Consider the following 17,527-nt stretch of genomic DNA (forward strand, 5'->3'; position numbering starts at 1 on the left):
AAAAGCTGTTGTGTCACTTCGTGCATACTTGATATCACTGAAGAATGTCAGGTTGGTAATATTTTTTTAAGTAGTTGCAGTTGCTTATAATGCATTGGTGTATTGGAGAGCTGGCACTACTGTTTACAAGGCGAAGGTAATTAGAAAGTAGAGAATGAATATGGGCTAATGGCACAGTTCTTCTTTCAGGGGTTAGATGCACGGATGGAGCGCATCTAGTCCCAGCAGTCCACATGTGTGATGGGTTCCAGTTTGCTCCAGTCCTCCCTATGCATCCACATAATCATTAAGTAACTGCAAGAGCAACTTCCCAGTATCTGTGCAAGATTAGAATGGCATAACACAAGACACAGTGAATGCTTCTGTAGTATAACTTTGTTTGCTTGTAAACTTTGCTCTGTGTGACCAACATATGAAGCAGCCTTACACTGAGTCTATTTAGCAAAGTATTGTCTGCTCTGACAGGCAGCAGCTCTCCACAATCTCAGGCAGAGAAAGGTCTTTCCCAAAATTTCTTGCTTGTAATTTTTTGACTGGGAGGTACCAGGGATTGAATGTGGAATATTCTGCATGCAAAACATGTGCTCTGTTTCTGATCCACTTCTCTGCTGATATGATTGAAATGTTTGACTCTAGGACTATTAATAATATCTTGGAATTCTTACTGTATGCATAAAGGAATGTGCTTCAATGAAGAAAGATATTAAACTCATGAAGTAAAAAATGGTTATGGAGAAACAAATTGTTCACAAAATAATACAATGGTAGTGTTTAATGTCTATAATCATTGTTATTCCTATGCCATGTCTAACCTCCCCCCACCCAATTGTTTTGGGACCAGTAGCTAAAGAAATGTGACTTTCTCCTGTTAAAAATCTATTGTAAGTGACCCTGGATCAAACTTACAGCCTTGTTTGTAGCATTGCAAGAGTGGGAAAACACTGGCAATCAAGGTTGCTTGCTCATTTTGATTGGCAATGGCATTACGCATTTCAGATAATTATCTTGATAAAAGGCATTAACTTAAGCTCTTGTAATTGTGCAATAGGAGCCCTGTGGAGCAGAGTGGTAAGCTGCAGTACTGCAGTCCAAGCTCTGGAGAAAATTTCCAACTTTTTCTTTTTTGCTGCTATTGCCAATTTGGCAGTGCTAAGTAGGTAAGCTGCAATACTGCAGTCCAAGCTCTGCTCACGACCTGAGTTCGATCCCAACGGAAGTCGGTTTCAGGTAGCCGGCTCAAGGTTGACTCAGCCTTCCATCCTTCCAAGGTCGGTCAAATGAGTACCCAGCTTGCTGGGGGTAAAGGGAAAATGACTGGGGAAGGCACTGGCAAACCACCCCGTAAACAAAGTCTGCCTAGGAAACGTTGGGATGTGACGTCACCCCATGGGTCAGGAGTGGCCCGGTGCTTGCATAGGGGACCTTTACCTTTAATTGTGCAAGGCAGGTCCTTTGATTGTAGACTGGAGTAACTATGCATAGGATTGCACTGCTAATGCCTGCTAGTGTGAACACAGAATAATGGCACTAAGAATCAGAACAGGTCTGTAATCTGATTTCTTGAAGCCTCTCCCACCCCCGCCCCATTTTAAAACCAGCTATGTAGGGCTTACAATTTGCCTAGGAAGCAGCGCTAGTTTGGTTAGGAGAATGATCCTTGGGTCAGAAAGTGAGAGAATAACAGATTAGGTCTGCTCCAAATTGTTGTCTAACAGCATTAACACTGTATGTGTCTTGAAATTGTTTCACAGCTGAGTTCAAAAATGATGGTGTGAAATAGGTTAGAGGGACTTGCTTCTAAGATCCATGAGTTTAAAACTGATTTTTGATTGACCTTACTTTCTTTCTTCTACCTTAGTTTCTTAAGTGTTATGTTGAAACCATAAAGAAAAGTTAACTTCTTGTTTTGTTTAACCCTATGGACTGCATGTCTTAGGGAAAGAAACACACACACAAAAGTTAATATCTCCATCTATATAGGTATGAGATATGAATAAATGGTGGCAGCATTGTGACTGGAATAGTGTTTGAGCCCCAAGCCCAATAACTCTGTGTGAGTGAAGGCCTGTTGTTAAAGGAGGCTGGGCTACTCTCTCTGTGGATGTCTCTGTGAATAAGAGAGGATCTGAGAGGGAAAATGGTCAAGGCTCTCTCTATATTTTAAAGGAGCTGAAAAGGCTGGCTTGTGACGTCCTGACCTATGGGTACCCTGAACCTGAGAGAGAGGTTTCAGAGGGTGGTAGGCACTCTGTGTGAGTGGAAAAGGGGTGTCACAGTAACCAACCCATAAAACCTCTCAAAGGCTAACAGCATTCACAAGTAGAGAAATATTTAGAGCATAGTATTTACTAAGCTATTTTTTTCTGTGCGGGGTTAGGTTTCTTTAAAGCAAGTAGGTTGGTTGATATTTCCTTTTTGGAATATGGATGTCTATGTTATATTTACCCAAACTGCCACATTGGGGTCATTAGCCAACCTGAGACCCAACCTTGTTGGGAAAGGGCAGGGTATAAATTAAATAAAATAAAAAAACCCAATAAAATAAGAAGCTGCCTGTGTTTCAATAAAGCAACAAATCTCCACCAGTGCTGCGTAAATAGGATGGGAATAATCAAACAGGCAGCACTAAAGCTCGAAACTAAATAATCAAACTCTCACTAAATGAAACTTATGCAAAATGCTACTATAATTGCACCGTGCAAAGTGTCGAAAATCTATACCACAATATATATCAAAATGACATGGAATTGTACACACATATATAAAACATTACTCACTAACTGTCTAACTAACATAGTCCAAATACAAACATTCATGCACGCACTGACAATGCCCAAAATTGACAACAATGAACAGGAAATAGACAACAAAAAGTCCATGGGAAACTGCTAGAAAACTAACAAAGTTCTCAGTCTCGTAGGGAAGACCTTATTCCACTCTTCTAAGTAATAATCTGTGTTCTCCAAGAGTCCGCTAAAGGGATTTAACTTTCCGAGGCGAATGAAGAAATTAATGTTTGGAAACGCATCTTCCGGAATTGGTCGGCGTTTTCACCGTATCTACGGCTTCTTCACCCTCTATACTTTCGCCAAGTCTAAATTTATTTTCTAAGCAGGCGTAAAAATTGCCCTTCATGTCGCAAACCAGGATGAAAAGAGTGGTGTTGGGAGGGGCAATAACGTGTGTGTCAAATTTGCACATGCATCTTTACCAATCAGTGACTGATATTGACATCTCTTGCATGTCCTGATATTTCAAAGGGTTAGTGGATATTAGGAGCCCTGTGGTGCAGAGTGGTAAGCTGCAATACTGCAGTCCAAGCTCTGGGGAGGACAGGGACCTCAGTGAGTACAATGCCATAGAGTCCACCCTCTAAAGTATCCATTTTCTCTTGGGGAACTGATCTCTGTAGTCTGGAGATGAGCTGTAATACCGGGGGATCCCCGGGTCCCACCTGGAGGCTGGCTTCCCTATGTGGGAGTGAGGCCCTTTTGGGTTTTAGCCCTTGGTTAAATAGGTACACACATCCTACAATGCCACCTTTCTTCCATAACAATCTGCTAGAAATCAGCAGTGCAGCTTTAGGGTGACTTTGTACATGGGGCAAGTGTTGTTTTTCCTCATGCAAACAGGGTTCTTCTACAGGGTTCTGTTTCACTGGCAGTGTTATGTAGAAATGCCTTTTTGTGTGGTAATGAAGCTAAATAGAAACTACCCCTGCACTAGCAGCTTCTACATTCACTGTGAATGTGTAAATCCTTCTTTAGACAATGGTAACCTTTAAGTAACATAGTGGAATGTGTGTATTTTTAAAACTCAGCACTGTTCTTTTTCTTTTGTTCTACAGGGTAGATCATCTGTATACATTTTTTGTTCAGTGGTCGCCAGAGGTATATGGCAAAGATGCTAAGGAACAGGGTTTTGTGGTGGTGGAAAAGGAGGAGCTTGATATGATAGACAACTTCTTCAGTGAGCCCTCAACAAAAAGCTGGGAGGTGAGTGCTTCTGCACTGAGATAATTGTAAGGGTTGAGCCCAAGCATGCTACCATGCCTCTAAGAATCTCTCTGATGATTATGATCTCCTGTCAACTGAGATTGTTTGGATTCTAGTCCCTTTGGTTACAGAAAGAACTTTGTAACATAAGGATAATATATTGAGAAGGCATTGAAACCAAAACACAGTTGGAAAACACATTTTATTTCAACCCTCTAATTGCTTTTCAACACACTATCCTCATGGTTTTGAAAGCTTGTTTTCTCTTTTATAAACACAACACCAATCTCCCTAAATTAGTTCTATACCAAATATTTTGTGGTTAATAATATAATTTGAATAAATTTACTTTTTATATACGGCAAAAAGAGGATTTATATTCCACACAAAAAGGTTCAATATCAGTGGAACATGGTTGAATTTAGCATGGTTAATTATCATTCCTAGAACCAGAGATCCATTGTCAATTTGGGGGCTTAGAAAACTAATTGAAGTTAAATATTCATTAAATATTTTATCAGCTACATTTCTATCCTACTCTTTGTGCAAGAAGCTCCGGGAAAAGTGTACATTTGAAGTTACCTATGTCTGTCCTCACAACAATCCTGTGAGGTATGATAGGCTAAAAGACAATTACAAGCCCCAAGGGGTGGGTCATCCAGTTTGGTTCTTGGTTGAGCAGGGATTATTTTTTTTAAAAAAAAATTCATTAATTTTTCAATACATGACAGAAAAATACAAACAAAAAATATAATACATGGCCATACTCCAAACTACAGAAGGAAACAAAGAAACACCATCACTCTTACAATGCATAAGGAAACTCTTTCTTATATTATTTCAAAACATTATAAATAATGCCCAACTCTCAATAAGTTTATTTGAACATTGAAAGTTATTTCTCTGGGTCCTTTGATATGTTAATATGGTTAATAAGGTAGTATTCCACAAGCAGTGGAATTCACCTTCGAAGAAAATTTCCAACTTTTTCTTTTTTGCTGCTATTGCCAATTTGGCAGTGCTAAGTAGGTAAGCGGCAGTACTGCAGTCCAAGCTCTGCTCACGACCTGAGTTCGATCCCAACGGAAGTCGGTTTCAGGTAGCCAGCTCAAGGTTGACTCAGCCTTCCATCCTTCCAAGGTCGGTCAAATGAGAACCCAGCTTTCTGGGGGTAAAGGGAAGATGGCTGGGGAAGGCAAACCACCCCGTAAACAAAGTCTGCCTAGTAAACGTCGGGATGTGATGTCACCCCATGGGTCAGGAATGACCTGGTGCTTGCACAGGGGACCTTTACCTTTTTAAGTAGGTTTAAAACCTGTTCTGCAACTGAAAGGGTGGAATGTCTGTTTATTTGATCCTACAGAATAACGTTTTGGTCAGGAGGTCTATTACAACCCAACATTTTGTAACTGAATTACCAATTTCAAAAAGGGTTGAATTTTTGAACATGTTGAAAAATATGTTTAAAAAATCTGCCATAAATGAGCCACATCACCAACAATGATCCTGAGCCTGTGTAAACTGAGATACCCTTGAAACAAATTTTAAAGAAAGTTTATTTTAAACGGAGCTGCCAGTGCCTCTTCTTACATGAACCCATGAATTTGGTAAAGCTTGGGTCAGGGGCCCCAATTTTATTGCCCCTCATTTTCCCTCCATTTGTGACCTATAGAATGCTACATGCCATCTAGCACCAGTTTAATGTCTTGTCACAATTTCATATATAAGGGTTTGGACACTTTATATACTGATCACTTTATATACTGATACATGCTTTATGAACCATCAGCCTCTGTTAGTTAGTTACTTCACTTTATACAGGATATCATGAATCCTGACTTAAAGCTACCCCTCGGGCCGTGCCCTCCAAAGTGCATTACTGCTCCCAACTCTGTGCACTGTTCCCCAAGGCAGAGAGCATTTTTGGGAAGCAGTGGCTCAGGATGGGTGGAGAGGGGTAAGATGAGGCCAGGTCTGTGACTGTCCACTTTAGGTGCTGAGTATCTCACACCTCCCTCATATCTATATATTTCTCAAGTGTGGGTAGATCTGTGGATATCAAAATCTGCAGATCAGGCCCACATGGGGAGAGAAGATTTTTCTCCAAACTTGGGGAGACCCCCAGGTTTGCAAAAAAAAATCTGAAATCGATAAAAAAATTACATGGGGGAGTCAAATCCCATCTAAAAACAAATGTGTTATCTGCACATGGGCTGCTTCGCTGATTGCAGGGGGCGGGAAGCTGTGGCATGCTTGGCTGCGTCACTGACGGGGTGGGTGGACAGGAGTCACAGTGGTCCTGGCGAAGGGGACGGGAGCTGTGGCAGATCTGGCTGCTTTGCTTACAATATATATGTGTGGGGGTGGGTGGGCTGAGAGCCGCAGTGGGCCTGGCTGCTTCGCTGACAGTGGGGAGTGTGGACGGGAGCCACAGTGGACTTGGCTGCTTCGCTGATGGTGGCGTGGTGGTGGCTAGAAGCTGTGACAAGCTCAGATGTTTCATTGATGGGGAGTGTACGTGGGAGCTGTGGCAGACTTCGCTGATGGTGGGGGCGGGTCAAAATGTTAAAAAACGTTGGCCGGTGTGGCTTCCTCCACTGCAGACATTGATGCCATGGTTTCCCCCATTGCAGCTAGGGCCAGCAGGGGGGGGGGGCTGGTGGGGAGACAGATGCACAGGGAGTGGACCCAGCCGAGACCTTTGAACTTCCCAAAAGAAAAAATAGTGAAGGATGCTTTCCCTGTGTGTGTGGGGGGGGGGGGGCATCTGGAAGGGCAGGGTTGTCAGCTGGCAGGATCCAAGTGATGGGAGGTCGGAGAAAGAAAGGGGCAGTAATAGGAGAGAGAGAGAAATGGGGGTTGGGGAGGGAGAGTGACAGAAAGAGAGAGAATCAGAGAGAGACATGTAAAGTAGGGAAGGAGTGGGGAAGGGAGAAGAGAGAGACAGAGAAGGAGCGGTGAGAGAGGGAAATAAGCAAAGGTGGGGGAATGGTAGCAATTGCCCGTTAATGGACATTTGATCAGTGTAGCTTGGGGAGGAAATGTACTTGCAGATAAGGGGTGTGAGAGGCAGAATCCCAGGGACCTGCTGAAGTATGTTTACACTAACATTTTTTCTTAGAAATCTTGGGAGTCAGTTTCTTTAAAGAAGCTGTACCAAAGTGGTAACCAAATGGGCTTTTATCTCTCCATGTGTAAACATAATGTGCACACTTAGCTGCTACAGGCCTTTGACTCTTAACACATTTCCAAGAACATTCTTTTGTACTGAGACTGTTGCCAAGCCATCCAGTGCAGTTTAGTGTAGAAAACGAAAGTGAACACTACAAGGAAGTCTAGACTCTTTCACAGCTCATGCTAGAGAGAAACGGCTTCATTTGTGGCGAGGAAGCTGATGGCACAGTTAGTGGCAGGAAACAAAACTGCTAAGAATGAAAGTTCAGCAAATACCCTTGAATTTTCAAATAATATACAGTGCAAGACCTGACCAAGAACCCACTGTGCAGGTAGGTTGCTTTTTATCACTATTTGCAAGCTGTAGAGATCTCTGACTTTTGTTCAGTTATCAGCATGGCACATTTATTTAAAGCACGTGGACGATATGCAGAGTTAGAATCTGGATAAATAGTAGTGTTCTTTATACTGGAGAGTTGCAGTTAACAAATCTGTCCAGGACCAGTAATCACAGTGAAATTTAGTCGTACTTTGAAAAATTTACTGCATATTATTTTTTTAACATTGCAGAACAGTGTTATAGTCAGTGAAGTGTGCTGTGCACTTATTCTGGTCTATTGTTTGTTTTGTAACCATGGCTCCTTCTAGGACATTTGGAGTTTTGACATATGGGTTTAGAGAGTAGTAAAACTATTTTTTCTGCCTCTCTTGGGTCCTTCTTTTTTTAAGCTTCAGTACAAAGGATAAGCCGTTTTTTACATACCTCCCATACCCTCCCTTCCTGCCTTACTCTCAAAACGAACAAACAATGGTATTTAGGGATAACTTACTCTTTTACATAATAGATTTTTTAATGCACAAAGTGCTTTGCAGACTCACTTCAATTAGGGCAGCAAGCTTCAAAATGTACGTGCTCCAGAACAAGGTACAATTACATATCTTTTGTGCTCAGGGCTGGGTAATTTTTTTCACCTCCATTAAGAAGGTAATCTGTCATAACTACCATTGATCTAAATTATGAAAGTACCATCAGACTATCAGGTTTTGTTTACAATGCCTGTGTGTCTGTTTTGTTTAGATTATCACTGTAGAAGAAGCAAAACGCCGAAAGAGCATCTGCAGCTATTGTGAAGAAGATGGTGATGAGGACGACGATGATTATGACGATGCTTTGCCTGTGTTAAAAAACCAGAGTGCACTCCTAGAAAATATGCATGTAGAGCAGGTAGACTTGATTTCATCCAAAACTTGCTAGTTGATTCCATTCTTTTTTTTTAAATTAAAATATTTATATCTTGCCTTTCCCTCTATACACAGAGGCTGAAGGGGTCTTCTTTCTCACAGTTCTAACAATAATTTTCATTTCTGTGTAGACCATAATAAGAATCTTCAAGTATCCAGGTCTCAGAATCATGGATAGGCCAATGATTTCAGGCATCCAGAAATTTAGCTTTCACAAACAGATGCAGGCCAGGATCCAGACAATTCCTTTTTATGAGGAGAACACACTAACGGGGTCTAAACTTGCTGAAACTGAGAGGGGAAAATACCTTGGGTTGGAGTGGATATTTCAATGAAAATGTCAAACCCAGTATGCCACAGCAGTGAAAAGAGGGTACTCTACGCTTGGGATTATTGTGACTGAAAATAAAACAGCCAGTATTATCATTCAAATGAAGCTGCCTTATACTGAATCAGACCATTGGTCCATCAAAATCAGCGGCTCTCTGGGGTCTCTGTAGAAGAGACCTCTGGTAGAGGTCTTTCACATCGCCTACTACTTCATCCTTTAAACTGGAGATAACAGGGATTGAACCTGGGACCCTCTGCAGGGCAAGCAGAAGCTTTACCACTGAGCCATGGCTCCTGCCCTGTATAGATCTATGGTGCAGCCTTATTCAGAATACTGTGTGTCGTTCTGGTCACTATATCTCAAAACAGACAATGCAGAGCTGGAAAACCTACCCCTCTGGACTGTAAGTTCACTGGACAGAAACTGTTCAAGTGCTTTTTTGTGCACTGAATAGTATTGTGGCATTGAGCAGTATTGGATGGATTTGAGAACTAAGGAGATCAAATTCTGACCGTAGCACTCTACGCGTGCCTCTTGAGTTTATGACAAACTGCCTCCCTTTCTTGTACAGAAACAGGGCTGTAACTAGGGGGGAGGTGAGGAGGGCAGCCGCTGCCCACGTGGCATGCAGAGAGGGGGCTGCAGAACTGCCTCTCCTACCTGGCACAGAGGCACCTACAGGAGACACAGTTCCCCACAGGGGCAGCGGCTGCCCTCCTTGCCCACCCCCAGTTATGGCCCTGTACAGAAATACAACTCAGATTATGGGTGCAACCATGTATTTCTCTTACCGGACAGTTTTTTTTCCAGTTACATATTTGATACAAGCAACATGGTTGTGTTTTAAATTGTAGATTTTTCTTTTTACCTTCCAGCTTACCCGGTGCCTGCCAGCAAGGGTTCAGGGATATCCTTGGAGGCTTGTGTACAGCACACAGGAACATGGAACTAGTTTGAAAACTCTTTATCGTAAATCAGCGTCCCTTGATAGTCCAGTCCTTCTTGTCGTCAAAGATATGGACAACCAGGTTAGGCACTAAATTGAATTGATTCTTTCATTACTGACAAATCCCCTTGTGAGTGCAAATAGATGTGTGCCAGTATGTCCATGGGGAGTGTAAATCAAAATACGGCCCACTTTAAAGAGGATGGCTGGATTAATAATCATGCTTAAGATATAGAACATTTTTGTTAAACTTGGGGGCAACGGTAGTAATCTCAGAATTTTCAGTGCAGAATTTGTCCTTTTGCTGCTTTCCCTTTAAAATTCTCTGTAGCACAATAAACCCCCCCAATGCAAGATAGTTGAGCAGTGTTCCCAGCTGGAAAGAAAACTCAGCGTACTGGTAATTTTGCTAGTGTGACCCAGGCTTTTCAACCTGCCCCAGTTTTGAAGCCCTACTTGGGATAAAGTTTCTCTACTCATCCACATGGACCAAGGATGGGTTAGAAGATTTATTGAAACACATCATCCCACAGGTAAATACATTTAATTGAAGAGTATCAACACAGATCACTAAAAAGATTCCCCAGCTGTACAGTTGAGATCAGTCACCTGAATGTTTTGGTTAGTCCTTCGGGTGTCTGTATGTTAGGCAACTGAAGATATATACCAGCAGGACCTTGGACATTCAAACAAAATGCAGGATGTGCCATTCTTGTCAAGGATGAGAGTCAGTGTGGTGTAGTGGTTAAGTGGTGGACTCTAATCTGGTGAACCGGGTTTGTTTCCCCGCTCCTCCACATACAGCCTGCTAGGTGACCTTGGGCCAGTCACAGTTCTCTCACCTACCTCACAAGGTGCCTGTTGTGGGGGGAAGGGAAGCCACTTTGAGACTCCAAAGATACCTGCAGTCAGCATCCCATTACTAGCAATAGCAAAGAGAATGGACTGATTTTTTTTTTTGAGCATTTTTAGGCTGTTTTTTCCCCCTCGAGAGGCACCTAAAGCATCTTACACACAAAAAAAGTAACAAAACCAAATCTGGGTGCATCCAGGCCTGGCAGGTTGATCTTCATAGATCCCAGGCTGTGAGCACTGGGCCAGGAGCCCTTGCCCTCTGGTTTGCACCTTGGGACTCTTGCCTCTGACCCACCCAGGTTAGATGCCTTCAGAAAGAGAGGGAAAGTTAGCCTATATAGACTCCAGCTGCCGCTAGCTTGCTGTAGATCTTTCTCAGTTCCCTCCTCTGCTTGCAGTGCCTCCCAAAAAATTCTCACCCTCCCATCTCCTTGGAGAGCCTGTTTCACAGAGTGGCAGCTACAATAGAAAAAGCACGGGCTCTAGTTGATGCCAGGTGGGCTACCCTGAGCATGGGGCAGCTAGCAGGTGGTAACCTGAGGGCTGCAACTGGCACAACTGGAAAATTAGTTCCCATCAGCCCTATGGGCTTTCACCTTCCTGCATCTATTTATTTTATTTATTTACTCCATTTGTAGTCCACCTTTCTCACAGAGACTCAAGATGAATTACAACTAAAAACAGTGCAGTAAGAACAGTGCAATATGGAGCACCAACTGAATAAGAGGCAAAGTCAGTGGAGTATCATTATAACATTATCACAATACAACATTAGGCAGCATTCTGATCTGTTACACTAGCAGGACCAGAAGAATTCTGTTTGGACGTGGTATGTACTGGGCAGGGCAGAGTGGGTGAAGAGAAGTGACCAAGGCCCTGCATTTTTGTGGGCCTGCTTCTGTGTGTGAATACTGGCCTGATGTTTCAGCAGACTAAAATCCCCATTTTTAAAAACCCATCTCTGAATCATAGTTCCGTTATATACAGAAAAGGGCCAGAATTAAACATTAGGCTAGTGGCTCAGAGGATCGTCTGTGTTAAATTTCATATGTCCAACATCTCATTTAAATTGGAGTCTCAGCTAATTCTTTAGCAGATTTAGAAGAGCAGAGATTCACAGCCTACCTGGTTAATGTTGCATGCGTAGCAGCACAGTTTAAATGCTGGTTTTGTGAAAATTTATATGGGTAAGCTCTTCTTTCCCATCAGCATCATATTTTGAATCAGGCCTAATATTGGGGATTTAAGTGTTAGCACTGTGTTTCGCAGATTAGCTGCAAAAGGATCATGGGCAGCCAAAATCTAAGGGGGGGAGCCACAGCGACAGCGCAGCTGACCCACCTCCTAAGCAGCTTGCTACACCATGGCCAGCACCGGGATGGGGACGTTCCCCCAACCCTTGTAAACGAGGAACGCCAGGCTGCACCTATGTTTTTGCCAGCATAACTATGGGCCGGCAAATGTGGGCATTCCCATGCTGAAGGGCTCAGGGAGCTGACCAATGCCAGCCATGCCCCCAGGCACACCCCTTTTGGCATCAGCCCCTGTTCCGGAGGTGCGCTGGCATGCCAGGGTGCTGCCGCACCACGCTCTTTTGCTGGCACAAGTGCCTCAATGTCAACGTTTGCGCCCCTTACACCAATGTAAGTGGCAGTTATGCTGCTGCTGGGGTCACACTGTCTCCAGAGCAGTTTTACCCCCTCCCCAATGGATTGTACTCTTAGAATACATGCATTTTGAAAGGATTTTTGCCTTTAAAGTTGTCATTTTCTCCTTCCTGCTCAGCATAACAGTCATTTTTGTTTTTACAGATATTTGGGGCTTACGCGACACATCCTTTCAAGTTTAGTGACCACTATTATGGCACAGGAGAAACTTTCCTATACACATTTAACCCTCTTTTCAAGGTATGGTGCACTGAGATACCTTCAATGTCTTTATGCTTCATGCTTACTTGAAAAATTAATGAGACTTGCAAATGTGGTTTTTCAAAATAGTAATAAACAGGCAGGAGGGCCTGTATGGGGGAGGACATTGTATTCATAGGCGATTTATGCTTGGTTACTTGCCACATGATCTCCACGGAACTCCTCCTCGACAACTTTTAACTTATGCATGAGTTTTCCATCCATCAGCACTCACTTGGTGTCCGTGCCAGAGGGAGCTGGCCCCGGCCCGGTCTCCTGCCCGCTAGGGTACCTGCCAGGCGGCCGGGGGGAAGGCACTAGAGGAAGCGGGCTCCAGCCGTGACTCCTGACCATGAGGGTGCCTGCCGGGAGCCCAGGGCACCGAGGGGAGTTGTCCCCAGCCAGATCTCCTGCCCGCAAGGGTACCTGCTAGGGAAAAGGTGCTGGAGGGAGCAGACCCTGACCATATCTCCTGCCTGAGAGGGTTTTTGCCACGCAGCCAGAAGGAAGTCACCGGAAGGTGCAGACCCCAACCGTGTCTTCTGTCCGTGAGGGTGCCTGCCAGGCGCCCAGGTGCTGGAGGGAGCAAGCCTCGGCCAGTTCTCCTACCCACAAGGGTGCCTCCAGGGCGCCCGGGGGGAAGGCGCTGGAGGGATCAGACCCCAGCTGTGTCTCCTGCCTTTGAAGGTGCCTGCTGGGCTCCCAGGCGCTGAAGGGATGGCACTGAAGGGAGGGGCCCCTGGCCAGGACTCCTGCCCTCGAGGGTGCCTGCCAGGCGCTGAGGGGAAGACACCAGAGGGAGCAGACCCCAGCCATGTCTCCTGCCCGCAAGGGTGCCAAAGGGAGCAGTTCCCAGATGGGTCTCCTGCCCATGAGGGTGCATGCCGGAAGGAAGTCACCAGAGGGCGCAGGCCTTAACTGTGTCTCCTGCCCACGAGGGAGCCTGCTGGGCACCCAGGTGCTGGAGGGAGTGAGCCCCACGCAGGTCTCCTGCCTGCAAGGGTGCCTGCCGGGCAGATGGGGGGAAGGCGCCGGAGGGAGTGGGCCCCAGCCATGTCTGTTGCCCGCGAGGGTGCCTGCCAGGCACCAAGGGGAAAGAGCCGGAAGGAGCGGACCCTGGCCATGTCTCCTGCCTGCGAGGGTGCCTGCTGGGCTCCCAGGCGCTGAAGGGAAGGCGACAGAGGGAGCGGGCCCTTGCCCAGGTCTCCTGCCCTTGAGGGTGCCTGCCGGGCGTGGAGGGGAAAGCAGCGGAGGGAGCGGACCCCGGCCAGGTCTCTTGCCCACGAGAGTGCCTGCCGGGCACCGAGGGGAAGGAGCCGGAGGGAGCGGACCCCGACCAGGTCTCTTGTCCACAAGGGTGCCCGCTGGGCACAGACCCCGGCCATGTCTCCTGCCCGCAAGGGTGCCATCTGGGTGCCGAGGGGAAGGTGCCGAAGGGAGCGGACCCTGGCTAGACATGGATCCAAAGGTGTCCTTGCATGAGTGGAAGGTGTTAATTTCTGTGGGTTTTCCCTTCAATTTAGACTGGCTGTCTAATATGCATAAAAACTTACCCAAGTACTTTTTTATTGAGCAAAAATAGAATAGAAACTAATATCAGCAGTAATAAGTATAATTTTGGTACTATGTGTGTATAATTAATGATTGAGACAATATCGTTTGTTGCAAACGGATGCAAATCTTTTCCACTTTCCCCTTTTTTTCTTTCTGTATTCCCTAAAATATAATAAAAACCTAAAAAAAAAAGATGCTTCCCTTTGCACCATGCTGTTCCCAAGGGTTGCTATTACAGCTACCTTTTTTCTAGATTGTTTGTGCATGCATGTGTTTTGCTCATCTTTATTCAGCATAAGTGAAAACCAAAACTCGCACACAACTGGGCCTATTTTGTACCAAAACATAGTAGAATACCGTAAAAGCCCCAGCTCTTAGGATAAGTTCTGGGGACAGCAATGAGGTCTAATTAAAAAATTACAAATAACTAAGTTTTAATTAAATTTTATTATAATATTTTTATATTAATTATTTGTTGGAAATCACCTGCATGATATGTCAGAGATGCAGTATGCACACTTTTAAAATAATAAAATAATTCCTCCTATGGGAGGAATGGGGAAACAAGAAAACTGTGTTTGTCATGTTGTGGATTGAAACCAACAAATACTGTCTTCACACTATGTCCATATCCTTCTTACTGAAGCTGTACCCTGTTCCCTTAGGTTTTTAAATGGAGTGGAGAAAACACCTATTTTATCAATGGAGATGTAACCTCATTAGAACTTGGAGGGGGAGAGTAAGTTATTAAACTCCAGTGATGTATTTATTAAATAGATAAGATTGTATGTGCAACTGGAACTTCTTAGACATCTTCCAAGCAGCCATTCTCCCTTATTGAGAGTTAAAGTGCTGTTTGTTTTAAAAATGGCCTTATACCTCCAGCATTATAACAAAATGTTAGCTGTATGTATGATTCTTATACGAATGCACATATATCTGATGCGTTGGACTGTGGATAAAGAAATTATATTTTCATTTAAAGAGAAACCAAAAATGAATTAAATTTAGTTTCCCTTGCATGTGCAGCCCACTTTGGTGCTTGGATATCTGTGAATAAGCACATGCTGTTTCAAATAGATGTTCACTGACAGCAACCTAAAAATACATCTGCTGTGGTTAAAAATTAAGAGGAACAATTCACCCTGAGTTATGGGCTTTTACATTCTGTATTTCAGTGGGGAAAAGTTAAACATGTTTCACATCCATTGAAATAAATGGAGTTGGAACACTTAACTTTTGCTGGATCATGCCCAATATTTTAAGGTTATAACTGAACAAACAAAGCATTCAGCTAACTGTCTTCTTCTTTCAGTGGCAGATTTGGTTTATGGCTAGATGCTGATTTGTACCATGGTCGGAGCAACTGTTGTAGTACGTTCAATAATGACATCTTATCCGAAAAAGAAGACTTTGTTGTCCAGGATGTAGAAGTGTGGACATTTGAGTGATGTACTTGCTGCCTTAAAAAGCCTATGGCTCTGATTGTTGAAAATTGGTATGTAGTCTGCCTCACATTGTAATACATCTCATCCTCCCCTTAAAAAGCAGAAAGTCTGACTATACCATGCAAAAATGGATTACAACAACAAAAATTTGGCGAAAATCTTAATCCAGCTCTGCCATTGCTCCTACAATAAAGATGCAAGTTGCTTACGGAAGGCATTTATGACATATGAGTTTAAAGCAGTCTCATTTTGTCTGTATCTGTAAAAAAAAAAAAAAAAAAAGAACTGTATTGTACATTCCATGTGTATTTTTATTCAGATAAGTGAAAACCAAAAAGAGGGAACAGTTCATTACCAAATTTTATGGCATAAAGTGATGTTTTCCATGATAAAGTAGTAGTCATTTGAATTTATTTACCCGGCACTTAAAGGGAACATTTTATTTATATATATATATATATAATTTGGATAGTAACTTTTTCTGAAATGCAGTAGGCATGTTGTTTTGTTTTAATATTTCAAGTCTCAGAATTTGCTAGAAAGATTGTGACAGATGTCTTAAGTGGCAGTGATGAATAGTTTTGATTTCCTAGTTTTTATATTTTGCTAGTTTTTTTAATTTTGTAAATGAAACTTTTTTTGTTGATTTACCCTAATTATTTTAGGGATGGGGGGAAAAACACTGAGTGCATAATTCTGGGTTGAGATAGGAATATTGGTAGCACACATAATCAAATATGCATTTGGTTGTGTTGATATGATGTATGGAGGTCGGCTCTTTTCACTGGTTATCAAGTGCAAAAAAAACCCTATTGACAGAGGTACTTCTCAGAAATATGTGGTCATGGGGCACCAAATGAATATGCCTCTACATATTACTTGAAATTTTGTTAAAGAAAAATGTTATAATACTACGCCAGAATAGCTTAGTCACTTTTTTGAAGAATGTTCTTTTTTCTGAATAGCTTTTGAACCCAGTGGTTGGCTTTCTATAACAATCACTTATTTTGGTTGTTTTTCAAAATGACATTTATACTGTGTCCACACATACTTGAATACTGCAGTCTTGTAATCATTCATCTCTTGGAAGGGTAAATGATTACAGTAGCGCAGTATCCAGCTTTGCATGTATGCTTGTGTACATTTGTTGAAGGAGAACACTGGACCTGAATTCACTTTGCTGTAAAAAAGAATTAAGGAGCTTCACATTAACAATATTTTTGGTTACTTGCCTCTCATAAAAATATTCCAAGTATAAAAGTAACTAAAAAGAAAATGCTATTAATTCCTGAAAAGCTTTTAATACTACCTTGATATTTTGCTTAAGAGAGGTGAGACAAGAGCCCAGACTGAGTCACCTTGAGAGGACATTTTTAAAAAGTAAAATTTTGCTTTAATATTCCAGAAGTACACTACATATGTCACTCTGTTCCCTGACACATGATATCTGTCCCAACTAAGGCTGCAGACTAGTATATAAAGATTGTGCTCTCCAGCGGGTCATTCCTATTAAGAACACTGCTTCCAATTAATATAGACAACTAAACTATAGAATCCATTTAAAAAAGGTTTGTCTCACGTTTATATTGTCCCTCTCTCTGTGTGTTATACTATGTGACCTGTGCAGCTGGGTCCAGTTTACAAAGACTGTGTGTGAAAACTGTCATTTATTATTCTTCCCTATTTTTTATCTGCAGAAATAAAAGAGAACAAGTAGCTTTTCTTTGAAAGCATCATCTCTTTGCACACAAGGTTCTTTGTACTGATGGGTCTCTGCATTAAATACAGTCTGAAAAGTTGTCTTTCACATGATTTTTTAAATGAACAATGCTTCCTGTAAAGAATCGCATGTATGAACACACACTATTACTGAGTGTACATACAATAAGAATACAGTAAGACTATGCAGCATTCGGGGCTTGCTGCAAAATGTACATGTTAGCAAATAAAAATGCATGCATCCATCTGATGGCACATGGCAAGATGTGTACATAGTTCCCTACAAATAATTATTCGCTGTCGCGCCGCCCCTGATCCGCTGCAACCCCCGGGGTCTCTGGCTTGGAGGGGGGAAG

General features: G+C 43.0%; 1 protein-coding gene across 3 annotated transcripts in view; it reads left to right on the forward strand.

Moving 5' to 3' along the window:
- NCOA7 (nuclear receptor coactivator 7) overlaps positions 1 to 15,483 on the forward strand; it is a 74,751-nt gene extending 59,268 nt beyond the window's left edge. For 2 of the 3 annotated variants that reach the window (XM_056856515.1, XM_056856516.1), the window contains exons 10-15: positions 3,848 to 3,995; positions 8,248 to 8,394; positions 9,618 to 9,770; positions 12,355 to 12,450; positions 14,670 to 14,743; positions 15,320 to 15,483. In XM_056856515.1, coding sequence (XP_056712493.1) covers positions 3,848 to 3,995; positions 8,248 to 8,394; positions 9,618 to 9,770; positions 12,355 to 12,450; positions 14,670 to 14,743; positions 15,320 to 15,455 — 754 coding nt within the window. In that variant the 3' untranslated portion in view covers positions 15,456 to 15,483. Of the gene's footprint in view, positions 1 to 3,847; positions 3,996 to 7,405; positions 7,502 to 8,247; positions 8,395 to 9,617; positions 9,771 to 12,354; positions 12,451 to 14,669; positions 14,744 to 15,319 lie in introns of those variants that run through there. The other variant, XM_056856517.1, reaches the window with a different exon arrangement.
- The last annotated feature ends 2,044 nt before the right edge of the window (positions 15,484 to 17,527 follow it).

Source organism: Euleptes europaea, chromosome 10 (genome assembly GCF_029931775.1).
Source record: "Euleptes europaea isolate rEulEur1 chromosome 10, rEulEur1.hap1, whole genome shotgun sequence".
NCBI lineage: Eukaryota > Metazoa > Chordata > Lepidosauria > Squamata > Sphaerodactylidae > Euleptes > Euleptes europaea.